The sequence below is a fragment of the Vitis vinifera genome, chromosome 18 (assembly GCF_030704535.1).
Source record: "Vitis vinifera cultivar Pinot Noir 40024 chromosome 18, ASM3070453v1".
Classification (NCBI taxonomy): domain Eukaryota; kingdom Viridiplantae; phylum Streptophyta; class Magnoliopsida; order Vitales; family Vitaceae; genus Vitis; species Vitis vinifera.
Window position 1 is genome coordinate 21,373,289 of NC_081822.1, and position 12,837 is coordinate 21,386,125.

The 12,837-nt window shown below is 31.9% G+C and overlaps 1 protein-coding gene across 1 annotated transcript; it reads right to left on the bottom strand.

The window, feature by feature from the left end:
* Positions 1 to 4,042: 4,042 nt before the first annotated feature.
* LOC132253136 (uncharacterized) lies at positions 4,043 to 12,587 on the bottom strand. Its single transcript, XM_059734543.1, has 4 exons — positions 12,233 to 12,587; positions 12,019 to 12,107; positions 11,474 to 11,915; positions 4,043 to 4,191 (listed from the first exon to the last, which is right to left on the bottom strand). The coding sequence occupies exons 1-4, from the start codon at positions 12,585 to 12,587 to the stop codon at positions 4,043 to 4,045; spliced, it is 1,035 nt and encodes a 344-aa protein (XP_059590526.1).
* Positions 12,588 to 12,837: the final 250 nt, after the last annotated feature.

A 12,837-nucleotide genomic window follows, 5' to 3' on the forward strand; every position in this document is an offset into this window, starting at 1 on the left:
ATTTAACTACGGTCAATTTTTCCATTTCATCTATAAAGAACTCGATTATAATGATCTAAACTTTGTTGTTATTAAGTTTTATTTTTAAAAAAAACTTAATTAGAGTTAATTTAACATTTTATCTACAAAAAAAAACTTAATTATAATTAAGTTCTTAATTAGAATATTTATATGGACTTAAACATTAAATAAAAGGATTATGTGATCTCATCTTCACATTTTAGAAGTTTAAATGAAACTACAAAAAAAATTTAACAAAAAATAGTAAAAATTACCACTAAAGGACAACCTCAAAAAATCCTAACAAAAATTCCACTAATAAAATCCCAACCAAAAAACCTGAACCAAAATCCTAGTTGAACATTCAAAAAAAAAAAAAAAAAAAGAAAGAAAGAAACACACACGAAAATCCAACAAAAAGTAACTACAAAAAACAACAACAAAAAAACCATTAACAAAAAACAATAACCAAACACACACACATATAAAGGATAATGCAGGATCTTGATGAAGACTGCAAAAAACAACAAAAACCAACTCAAAAAAAAAAAAAAAAAAAACAAATGAAAGATCTTGAATAAGAAAAAAAGATGAGAGTTGTGATCGATTTTTATCATTTCTTCGATTTGAACCACGCCCCCAAATTCACTAGGAAAGAACTTGGAAAATTCATTGGAAGAATGAGAAGGAAACGATTGGGGGATGAGGGAGAAATGTTATTTTGAGAAAAAAAAAAGAAAAAAAAATGTAATATTATCCAAAATGATTCATTTTTTTTTTAAAGAATAAAGAAGAAAGGTCATTCTTATGATTTGAGAAGTATTTGAAGTCTTTTAGCCAAATATTTCTTAAAAAAAAAAAAATAAGTAAAGTGGTGTTTGTTTGTTTGTTTGCCTTTTTCTTTTCTTTTTTCTTTTTTTTTTAAAAAGCTTGTTATTGAAAGTAATTTTCTTTTAGATTTTAGATTGATTGTGTGTTTTTTTTTTTCAAAAAAAAAAAATGCTTTTTAATTTAATTTTTTTTAAAAGCTTTTAATTTATTTTTAACTGAACAAAAAGAAACAAAATATTTAATTCTTTTTAATAAAATATTGATTTTTCTTTATTCATTAGTAACAATGACTAAGTTTGGGTAGAATCACTCAAGTGATAAGTGTATGGACTCACGGTTAGTGCTACATGCACCCAACTAGGCATCCAGATGCAAATGTCAATCATTCTTAGGCTTTCATAGCCAGGTATAAGGGGAATAGTCCCCATATGCTTTAATGAACCAAGATGCACAACCCTATAATAGGATATTGATTGTGGTCAAAATATACACTCTAATGACATATATATGGTATGATTTATACTATATAAAGGGATCCACACACCCAAATTAAGTGCTAAGACCTTAGTTGCATATCTAACATATATTTTGAGCTTAATTTCGTGTTCAAATGAGGGAAAAAAAAATAGAAGTTACTAGAATCAATTTTAACCAAGGAAGAGGAAGGGATCAAATATGCCTAAAGAAATATTTAAAAATTAAGAAGCATGGGGGGATCAAAACAAGGGAAAAATGAATAAGTCATGGGCTTGAAGGATGGGGAATGAATTGTTAAGACATTAAGTCTTGTGTATTTATCGGCAATTTTGTTCCAATTAATTTTTGGTCATAAAAGTCTTTTTAGATAATGACATGCTCTCCATCGAAGATCAAGGGTTGCTATTCATCCAATCGAAAAGTCATTGGTACATCTAAAAAGGTTTGGCTTATGGAATATAAGGCTTATTTGAGGTATAAAAAGGTTTGGTATCATTTTTAAACTTAAAATGATTTTAAAAATTATTTTTCAAAAAGTAGAGGCCACTCAAGCGGTTAATCTCTCTCAAGTACTAAGGACGGCTTAAGTGATTAATCCTACTCAAGCAATCAACCTATACAAGAGGTAAGGACTGCTCAAGTAAAGTGCTAGCTCAAGTGGTCAAAGTTTGCTCAAGCAGTCATGCCAGTCCTATCGAGTTTAAAAACCTATTTTGAATGAATTTAACTTAAACTCTAATTTGAAAACTTGGGATACCAAAACTCTTATGGCTTTTGCCTATAAATAGATCTCTTGTAACCCCTTGTTGGTTACAAATCGGAGATTAGAAAGATCATAGAGATCCTAAAAGATTGTTGAGAGACCTGCTATTCTTTGGAGGGACTTCTTGTGAGAAAAATCTAATTGACACACCATTCATGTTCTTTAATTCAAGGATTTGAATCTTTGAATTGTTAGTTAAAGATTGTAATCCCTTTTGAGAAACCGAAGGATTTACTATGGAGCAATAGGGAATTGTTGCGTCGCGGACATGGATCAAGTTGTAGGTGTTGTAGAGTAAGTCTTTAGGGTAAAACGTCCAGGTAAATCTATGTAACTTGACTTCGAATAATGGATTTAGATTGGTAGGTCTTAGATCTCGTGGTTTTTTATCTCTACAATTTGTGGGGGTTTTCCATGTAAAAAATTTGTACCTCATTGTCTATAGTTTTATATTCAATATTCTATTTGAATTGCCTAAAATAAATTAAATTGATTATCCTTAATATCTTGCAAGGTGTAGACCTTCCATTTTATCCTCTTAGCACATGCCCTGATTAAGTGCTCTTTTAGAACTCTATAGTAGTTTTTTGTGGCCCATTGCTACTCATATAGCTTACCTCTTTGAGCCACTCTGGATACTAAGTACACTTTTCTGACAGCTCACTTAGACATATTTAGGCCCATTAAGAACACTTGCCATGTTTAGGTGCACTTAGTCCGCTTAGGCTTACCCTAACACCCCTAAGTCATTTAGATGACAAATGTAGCTTGCATCATTTGCATGGCTCACGTAACTTGCATAGCTTGCATGACTTACATAGCTTGCATGTTTTTCTTTATGAATATGTGTTGTGTACTTATATTTATTTATTTATTTTTTATTTACCTTTTTATAGTCATCATTTATTTTTGTTGTTATTATTTTTATTATTATCATCATTAGAATTGTTTTTTTATTATTGTTTCTATTATCATCATCATCATTGTTATTGCTATTATTATTATTATTATTATTATTATTATTATTATTATTATTATTATTAAGATTGCATGAATTAATATTTTGCTATACTTGCATGTGGCTAATTTTTCTTGATTTTTTTTTTAAAATTTGCACGATTTTAGTTATTTATTTATTTATTATTCTTGCATGCTTCCTCCTCGTTTTCTTTGATTCTTTTTTTTTTTTTTTTTTGTATGGGGATTAGGTGACTTTGAAAGCAAGAGGACGGGCTGCATTGTGGGAAGATATGGAAATACTAGAGAATATTGATGTTGCTACCACATTCCTTAAGGATTGACCAGAATTTTTAAAATGTGAGAAAACTTATACTGAAAGCAAGAGAAGATGAGAGGAGGGGGGCCCGCATCATGGGGACTAGGGTTGCACCATGGAGAATCGGGTTGCTGCATGGGAAAGTGAGGATCTGAGTAGAAGGAAATGAGATGAAGCGGACGGCTTAAGAGACTTTTCAAGGGGGGTTTCGAAGCAGAGGGGACGTAAAAAAAATAAAAAATAAATAAAGAAGGCTAAAAACGGGGTACAAATGGGAGAAAAAATGAGGAGCAAGGACGGGAGATTTGATTTTGAGGGTCTCCTTACGATAAACCACACCATCCAAAACCCCCTTTATTCATCAGAGGACATCACCTTGTGACCATACTGAATCCAACATTGCCATTTGGACCGCGAGGATGCTTGCTTGCTATTTGCACCATAGAAGGACACACGAACACCATTTCGTGAGTTCCAAACCACATTCTGGAAAGTTGAGAGGAAATAATCCACATCAAATTTTGGAAGCCACGACATTTGGGGGGGTTATTGAGACTTAAGAGGAACATTTCCAACTTTCCAAGATCTTCGATCATTTCATCCACTGAAAGTAAGAAAATCAGAGATCATTGGCGAATGAGGTACTGGTATGGTGCCTAATTTCGGGTACAATAGCCTTAATTTTGAGTTATATATCACGTTCGATCATCAAAGGCAGGAGCAATGGATGACGGGGGTTCGGATTCTTCCATCCATATACCAATGATGGTGGTGATGGTGAGAGGGCCTTGTGGCGTGCCATCAAAGCCATCCAACAAGAAAGCTCCGACCCGAACCCCGTCATCTACACCGATGACCATGATGCTTCTTCTAATAGCTTGATGGCTCGTGTCGTTCAACGTTTTGGTGGAGTTTTCAAGGTGGGGGTTGAGAAGCAGGTTTGAGCGTGTTGGGGAAGAAATTCAAAGTGCTAGAAGGAAAAAAAAATTCGCACATAGAGGGCGGTCCTTTCTCCATTTTTGAGAACGATGATTAGAATTTCTAGAGTGGTGGCTGTTCATAATTTATTTTTATTTTTACAGGGACAACATTCATAATTTTTGCGAGGACTGTGATCTGAATTTTTGGAGAGGTGGACAAGGATTCGAGTACAATGATCAGAATTTTTCATGGGACAACGATCAGAATTTTTCCAAGGACCACAATCAGAATTTTTGGAGAAGAAGACGCAGCAAAAGAGCCATCATCCTAGCGCCCACCACCAGAATGTCAGTAAGCATGTCTCATGTTTAATTTTTAGTATTTGATTGTATTATTGAATTTGAAGTTTTCACCTTTGACATGGCAATTCTTAGGTTTTTAGATTCTCTCGTCATAATGCATGTTAGTTGTTTAGGTTGTTGGATTAAAATTCTTATTTTTGGGACATGGTAATTCTTGGGATGTTAAAGTTTGACATATTGATTTTAGTTTGCTTTACAAAATTCTTAGGATGTTGTTAGTTTCGTAAATTTATTGTAATTCATTTTTTTTTAAATTAAAAAAAAAATCTTTAAGTGTTAGTCTTGATGGATATCAATGATAAGGTTTGACTTACATGCATGCATGTTCTTTATGTTAGTGTCCTTGAAAACTCCATATCTTCAAAACCTTCTTTTACTAAAAAATGAATTTTCTTTCATTATAAGTTTGGCTAATAGATCCCAAATGAAAAGTAGTAAAAAAGGTGATCCAAGCCGAGCTTCTCTTATTTTAAAATTCTTTTAAGAAAAAAAAAAAACCTATTTTCTGTCTATTGATTAGGAATCATCAAATCACTTGGTTTCTTTTACTTCCTCTAAAGTCGTTTTCAAAAAATACTTAAAGCAATAAAAAGCATCAGAAAAACATTCATTCTAGGTTTAGGCAAAGAACACGTTTTCTTTGGAAATTATGCAACTCATTTCAATCTAAGTTGAATTCTCCTTTGTTGGTTTTTCAAATATTTTGTTTTTATCCACATAGGTTTGAACTTGTACTCTCAAGCTAATGGAAATATACAGATTAAACTTATGAATATTGAATGGGGACTTGATGGAACCCCTATATAAAAGATTTTCTTTTATTTTAAAAAAGCACATCCTTCCTTCCAACTTCCACTTAGCTATTGACCCTTTAGTTTTAAAATTTGTTTTGATAATTTTATGAAGTTTTAAAAAAAATTCCAAAAATTGTACAATGTTCCTTATTTGGAATGTTATTTGAGTCAAAAAGCTTTTCTCAAAGTCAAGTTATGATAATCTCTTTTAGCATGTTCTGTTTAGGTCTACTTTTATACACTTGAGAGAACTTTGTAAAATTCAATTACCTTTAATCTTTTCAATTTAAACGAATATTTTTTCTAGATTTTTCTTAAAATTGAATTTTAACCCATAAAATATTAAAAAAAATACGCTTTATTGAGGAAGATATGATTTTTCAAAGTCGCACCTATTGCATATAATCGAATATGCACAATTGATAAATTACAGTGTTCTAAAAATTCTTATGAATGCTTTCTACCCTTGAATTAAATTTTTGGATGATCTAAACATCTTAAATGACTTGTGTTATTTTTTTTTATGAATTTATAAGGCCTTTAGTTTTTTTTTTTTTTTTTTAAATTTAGTTTACATTGTTTTTTTTTTTTTTTTTGCCTAATTCTAAACTTTTTTGAACTTTTGGATATTTTGAATTGAATATGTTGTTTATTTGAATGCTTGAACTTTGGTATGTTGATATAGACATTGACGAGAAGTCTTTTATGTGTTTTTGTGATCAATTTCTTTTTTTTTTTTAAATATTTTCTTAGGATTTATTCTTAAAGATGCCTTGTTTTGATTATGGACTAGAAGTTTGCATTATGCCTGCATTGTTGTTTAATTCAAGACCATTTGACATCTCATAACTTTTGTTGGTTATTGTATTGTGATATAGACATAACAAAGAGGGTTGTCGTAATTTTTCATGATCAAATGATGTTCCTGAATATTAATTAATAATTTTTCTTTTGATAATAGTGTGTCACCCCTTTTGCTAACATGTTTTTATCACAATCCTTGATTTTTGGAGTTGTATACATGATTGGTGCCATAATTGGTGTTTCCTTATACTCTGGCTATTTCTACTATGCTAGTTGGACACCATGCATGCTAGGATTCATGTTAAAGTGACGCAACCAAATATTCTAATCTTAACATATTAATTTATTAAATATTTATTAACTTATACATTTCTATTAAGGTTGTATCATTATAAACCATATAAAAATTTAGCAAATGCATATATGTCATTATTACTTTTATTTAGGCAGAAAACATTAACTATACTTTGACTAATAAATTTTTAGTCAAGATTGCATATCATTAAACCAAGGAAAATTTAGCAAATAATATATATATATATATATATATATATATATTGATTTCATTTGGATACCTTGACATATGAACATATTAATTATAGATTGACTTATAAATTATTTGTCATGGTTGCATCATCATAAGTCATGGAAAAATGCAATAACTATTATATATGTCATTATTGGTTTAAACAAAGTTGTATATGTCATAATTGTTCATTTAAATAGACTATCTTCACATATATTATCTTAAGTCAAGAGGATATATGTCAATAATGACTCTTTTTCTTGTAGTGTATGGAGGCATGGGACACTACTCTTAAGAGTGTCCTAGCCCCAAAAATATTAAAACGTTTATATAAGCAACATGGAGTTACTCGTATTCTAAAGACGGTGCTTTTACAATTTGTGAATATGCAAGGTACGATCCCAATGACATGTTAAGTTTTGTTGCATCTATAGAATATAAGAATAATTCTTATTGTGATAGTGATAGTGATATTAATGATGATGAGTTTACTGATAAACAAATGGTTGAATTCTTTGACAATCTTTTTATTGAGCATGAAAGATTAATTAAGAGTTATATGACAAATCATAAAGTTCTTGATGCAAATAAAAATAAGATTGATGTGCTTAGTGCTGAAAAATTTAATTTACTTGAGAAAATTAGATTTCTTGAATTTGAGCATCATTCTATCCTTGAGAAGAATAATGTCCTCACTCAATAGATCAAGAATAATAAGCCTTCTTCATCTGTGAATGAAAATTTTCACCCTAAAACTAAAGTGCTTAATGAAATACTTGATAAATGCAACACCCATAGTGATCAAAGATGTTTGGGGTATATCAATAAAGATGAAACTCCCTTTAGTGGATAAACCATGTTTATCAAAGGTGAGAATGATACCCCTAACCAAGTAGAATCTCCTAAAAAGACATCACTATGCACACATTGTAAGAAAACTGGACACTCTCAATCTTGATGCTACACTAGGTTTCTAGAAAGGTTTGAAACTCAAATGAATAGACTTATGAATGATTTTAATTCCCTTAAAAACAACATTTTGAATGATGGGAAAAGAAATAAAACCAATCAGAAACCTAGAAGTTAATCTAGTTCCTCGAAGTCACCACCTAGAACTAAGCAAGTTTGGTTGAGAAATGATAAGTCTGAATGTAAAGTTGTGTTCAATTCTCTTAAATATAAATTTCTAGTAAATGATACCTTGATAGTGGGTGCTCTAGACACATGAAATGAGACAAATCCGCTTTCATTTCTCTAGAAAACTTTGATGGTAGGATTTGTTACTTTTGGAGATGGAAACCTAACTAAAGTGAAAGGCAGGAGTGGTATAGTTATCCCTGGATGGCTCAAACTAGATGAAGTAATTTATGTTGAAGGACTTAAAGAAAATCTCTTAAGCATTAGTCAAATGTGCGACAAAGACCATAGAGTGAATTTTCACCAAGACTTATGCAAGGTAATTAATAAAGAGGAAAAGATAGTCATCATAGGGCATAGGACAATTGATAATTTTTATGCCATAAATTCTAGCTTTAGAACATCTTTTTTGTGCAATAAGGCTAAGCTTGATCCTACTAAGCTTTGGCATAGAAGACTGGGTCACATAAATTATAGGAATCTTGTGCACTTAATGAATACTGAAAGAATTAGAGGTATCCCTAGACTTAGTGGTGAACCTAAACCCATTTGTGATGAGTGCATGAAAGGAAAACAAATTAAGAGTTCACACAAAAATGTTAAGAAGATAAAGACTACTAGACCTTTAGATCTTCTTCACATGGATCTTATGGGTCCAATATGAACTAAAAGTAAACGTGGCAAGAGATATGTCATTGTGGATGTAGATGATTTTGTCGAGATACTCCTTTGTGAGTTTTCTTAGGGGGGAATCTAAGGCTATAAAATATTTAAAGTCTTTATTTAATAGAATATAAGTGGAAATTGGTCATCCAATTGTAAGGATTAAGAGTGATAGAGGGAGAGAGTTTGACAATGTGGATGTTGACCTCTTTTGTGAGTTAAAAGGAATTAAACATAAGTTTTCAACCCCTAGAACTTCGCAATAGAATGGAGTAGTTGAAAGAAAAAAGAAAGTGCTACAAGAGATGACTAGGTTGATGATTCACATGTATAATATCTCTATGCTATTTTGGGAAGAAGCAATTAATACTATTTGTTATGCTAATAGGATTTTTCTTAGACCTAGAACAAAAAAGGCATCTTATGAATTATAGATTAGGAGAAAACCTAACTTTCATAATTTTAGGAATTTTGGCAGTGAATGCTACATTCTTAGGGATGGGAGAACCTTGGAAAGTTTGATACTAAATCTAATTTAGGTACTTTCTAGGCTATTCGACTATGAGTAAAGCCTATAGGGTTTATAATCAAAATTCACAAGTCATCCAAGAATCTTCTAATGTAGTTATAAATCATACTAGGTATGACCAGAATATAATTGACAATCAAATTTCAACCTAAGAATCAATCAAGGATAACCCTAAAGACTTGGTGACTTCTAAAGATAATGCTAATGATAACCCTTAAAAAGGCATTGACCCCAACAATGATGAAATTGTACTTCTTTATGACACTCCTGAAGAAATAAGGGATAAACATAGATCCAAAATACCTAAAAACTACATAATCTCAATGTTATAGGTAATATGAATGAACATGTTATTACTAAGTGGCAATCAAGATTAAATGAGATGGGTTGTGTATGCTATACCTCCCAATTTGAGCCAAAGAATGTGTAGAAAGGTTTAAAAGATGAATCTTGGATGTCCACACTCTAGGAAAAACTGAATCAATTCATTAGGAATGATGTGTGGTACTTAGTTCCTAGGCCTAATGATAATCATGTCATAGGTACAAAATAGATACTCAAGAACAAACAAAATGAAAATGGGGTCATTGTGAGAAGCAAAGTAAAACTAGTTGCCAAAGTGAAGAAGTCTATGTTGAGCAACATAATTTGAGATCTTAAATTCCTCAATTATGTTTATAGGTTAAAGAAAGCTACTTATGGATTAAAGCAAGCTCCTAAGGCATTGTATGAGAGAATCATAACCTATCTTTTAGAGAAAAAGTTTGAAAGAGAGGGAGTTGATAGAACCTTGTTTATTAATAGGTCCAATGATGAGTTGTTAATAGCTCAGATTTATGTTGATGATATAGTTTTTGGAGCTACCTCTAATGACCTTGCCCTTAGTTTTGCAAAAGAGATGAAGACTGAATTCAAGATAAGCATGGTAGATGAATTAAGTTTTTTCCTAGGATTGCAGATTAGGCAACTAAAAGATGGAATCTTTCTTTCTCTATCCAAGTATGCTAGGAAAGTTGTTCAAAAATTCTATCTACAATCTTCTAAACACTGTAAGACACCAATGAGCACTACCACTAAGCTTAGTAAGGATGCAGCTAGAAAAAATGTTGAGAAAAAGCTTTATAGAATTATAATAGAAAGCTTACTTTACCTCACTGCGAGTCGTCCTGACATATCTTTTAGTCTTGGAGCTTGTGCTAGATATCAAGCAAACCCCAAACAGTCACACTTAATGTCTATTAAAAGAATTATATATTCGTTATATAAATGGAACTCTTGATTATGGTTTATGGTATCCCTATGACTCTTCTTTTGTGATTGTTGGATATTCCCATGCTGAGTGGGCTAGAAACATTTGAGAATAGAAAAAACATATCTTTTATTGAACATTGGCTTATGGCTTGGCTTAGTAAGAAACAAAATTTTATGTCTTTATCTATTATTGAAGCTCAATATATTGTTGTTAGGATTTGTTGTATGCGACTCCTGTGGATAAAACAAATGCTTAAAGACTATGGAATTGAAGAAGGAACCATGAACATGCATTATGACAACTCTAGTGCTATAAATATCTCAAAGAATCTTGTTCTTCATTCCCATACTAATCACATTGAATTTCGTAATCATTTCATTAAGGATCTTGTTGAAAAAAATGTTGTTTCTTTATGGTTTGTTCTTTCATGGAACTTTAATTAGCAGATATTCTTACCAAACCCTTGGATTCTCTTAAGTTTGAGTACCTAAGGAAATCTTTAGGCATATGCTTAATTGATTGATCATCATAGGTATAGGCTTCAAAGGTGTTGAGCTTACTGTTTATATCTTCTTGTTTCATTTGGCCTTATTTTGTTTTGGGCATATTATTTTTGTTTATTTACTTGATATATTAGCATGATTATAGTTTTAAAAGGATCAAGGCACACCAAGGCGCAATGTAGTCCTGGAGCCTAAGGCGCAATGTAGTCCTGGAGCCTGAGGCGCAATGTAGTCCTGGAGCCTGAGGCGCAAGGCGCACCTAAGGTGCGGGCTTTTGTGAAGTGAGGCGCACCCTAATTTACATATATATTTTAATATAATATAATCAAATTTAACAATCATTTATTTGTCCTAAACACATAAATCGTCAAATATCATCCAAAACTTCAATTTAATCAACGAAAAACATAAAAAATAAAGAACTCCAAGCATAAAAACAAATCCAAATCCATATTGCTAATAGCCCAATACATATCCAAATCCAAAGTTTCCAAACCAAAAGGTCCAAAATATGAAATTTGTCCACAATTCAAAAACATCATTAAAAAACACTTAAATAACAAATTTGTCCACAACAAGCAATCATCACTCCTCCTCTAAATCAACTAAATCATCATCATCATCATTTCCATCACCATATTTGTAGCCTTCCCCATCTTCTTCATATGCTGAATCAACCATGTCTCCATCCTCATCTTCATCTATTAGTGAATGAGAAGGCAAGGTTCTAGAACTTGAAGCTATCCTCCTCGTTGGTGGTATTATGCTTGAGCTTGGTCTAGCTTTAGCTCTAGCTCTAGTATCAAACCTGGCCTCCTCAGCTCTAGTAGCTATAGCAACATCACCCCATGTCAAATTATCATCATCAAATACAAAATCATCTTGTGCACCTCCATGAGAATCCTCATCTTCCATTCTTCCTATCAACCATTCATTGCTATCATCTATATCTTTCAAAGAAATTGGGTCAATGGTGTTACGTTCATTGTATCTTCTCTTTAAGGCTCGATTATACTTAATGTATACCAAATCATTCAAGCGTTGATGATCTAACCTATTTCTCCTCTTGCTATGAATCTGCAAAAATTCATAAGCTTATAAATATATTTTAAAGTTTTAGCTTTTAGGTTACATTCAAGACTCTATTAGACTATTACTTGTAATTATTTTGGTCACTTACATTTTTAAAGATGCTCCAATTCCATTCACAACCTGATGCATTGCATGTTAAGTTGAGGACTTTCATTGCAAACCTTTGCAAATTTGGAGCTGAAGCTCCATATGCAGCTCACCATTCAGCTGTAGTATAGATATTAACAATTTAGTGAAACAATTCACCTATTTTAGCAAAAATAAATTGTAGTCATTTAAATAAACAAAACTAAATAACTAACCTAGTGCTCTAGTCTTTCTTGTCCTAACAGCTAACTCATTCCCAAATAGTCCTTGGGCATTTGTGAACAAACTCATTTTGGCCACAACTTTTTCTTGCTTAGCAAGGTCTCTTGTTAGCCTTAAGATGCATTTATACAAATCACTCATAATCTCCGCATTATACTCTATTTCTGGTTTATCATAGAAGAATTCCGGGTTCAAAAAGTACCCTACTGCATGCAAAGGCCGGTAAAGCTGAATCTCCCACCTCTTATCAATGATGTTGAAGATTTCTTTGTACTTCTCTTCATTTCCATTAAAACTTGTCACAACTGTATCCTTAACTCTATTCATGGCCTCATAGATGTATCCCATAGGAGCTTTTTTTTCACCATCAACCAAACGAAGCACACGAACTAGGGGACCCAAAACCTTTAAGCAAAACACAATAGTGTTCCAAAATGAAGGCATTAGAAATATGTTGGCTATAGTTTTCCCTTTCTACTCTTTTTCCCATTTACTATCTGATCAATTTGAGCTTGTAAACATCTTCCCCAAGTTGTTTTTTTGTTCATGCAATCGCGATAATGTGATGAAAGCAGTTGCAAACCGAGTCTTAGCAAGC

Bases quoted from the DNA above. Each gene is read 5' to 3' on its own strand.
- LOC132253136 (XM_059734543.1), bottom strand. From the start codon at position 12,587: ATGGGATACATCTATGAGGCCATGAATAGAGTTAAGGATACAGTTGTG. The intron at 12,108-12,232 runs GTTAGTTATTTA...ATGGAGCTTCAG, and splicing joins AAGAAAGACTAGAGCACTAG to CTCCAAATTTGCAAAGGTTT. The intron at 4,192-11,473 runs GTGATGGAAATG...TCATCGGTGTAG, and splicing joins TGGGGAAGGCTACAAATATG to ATGACGGGGTTCGGGTCGGA.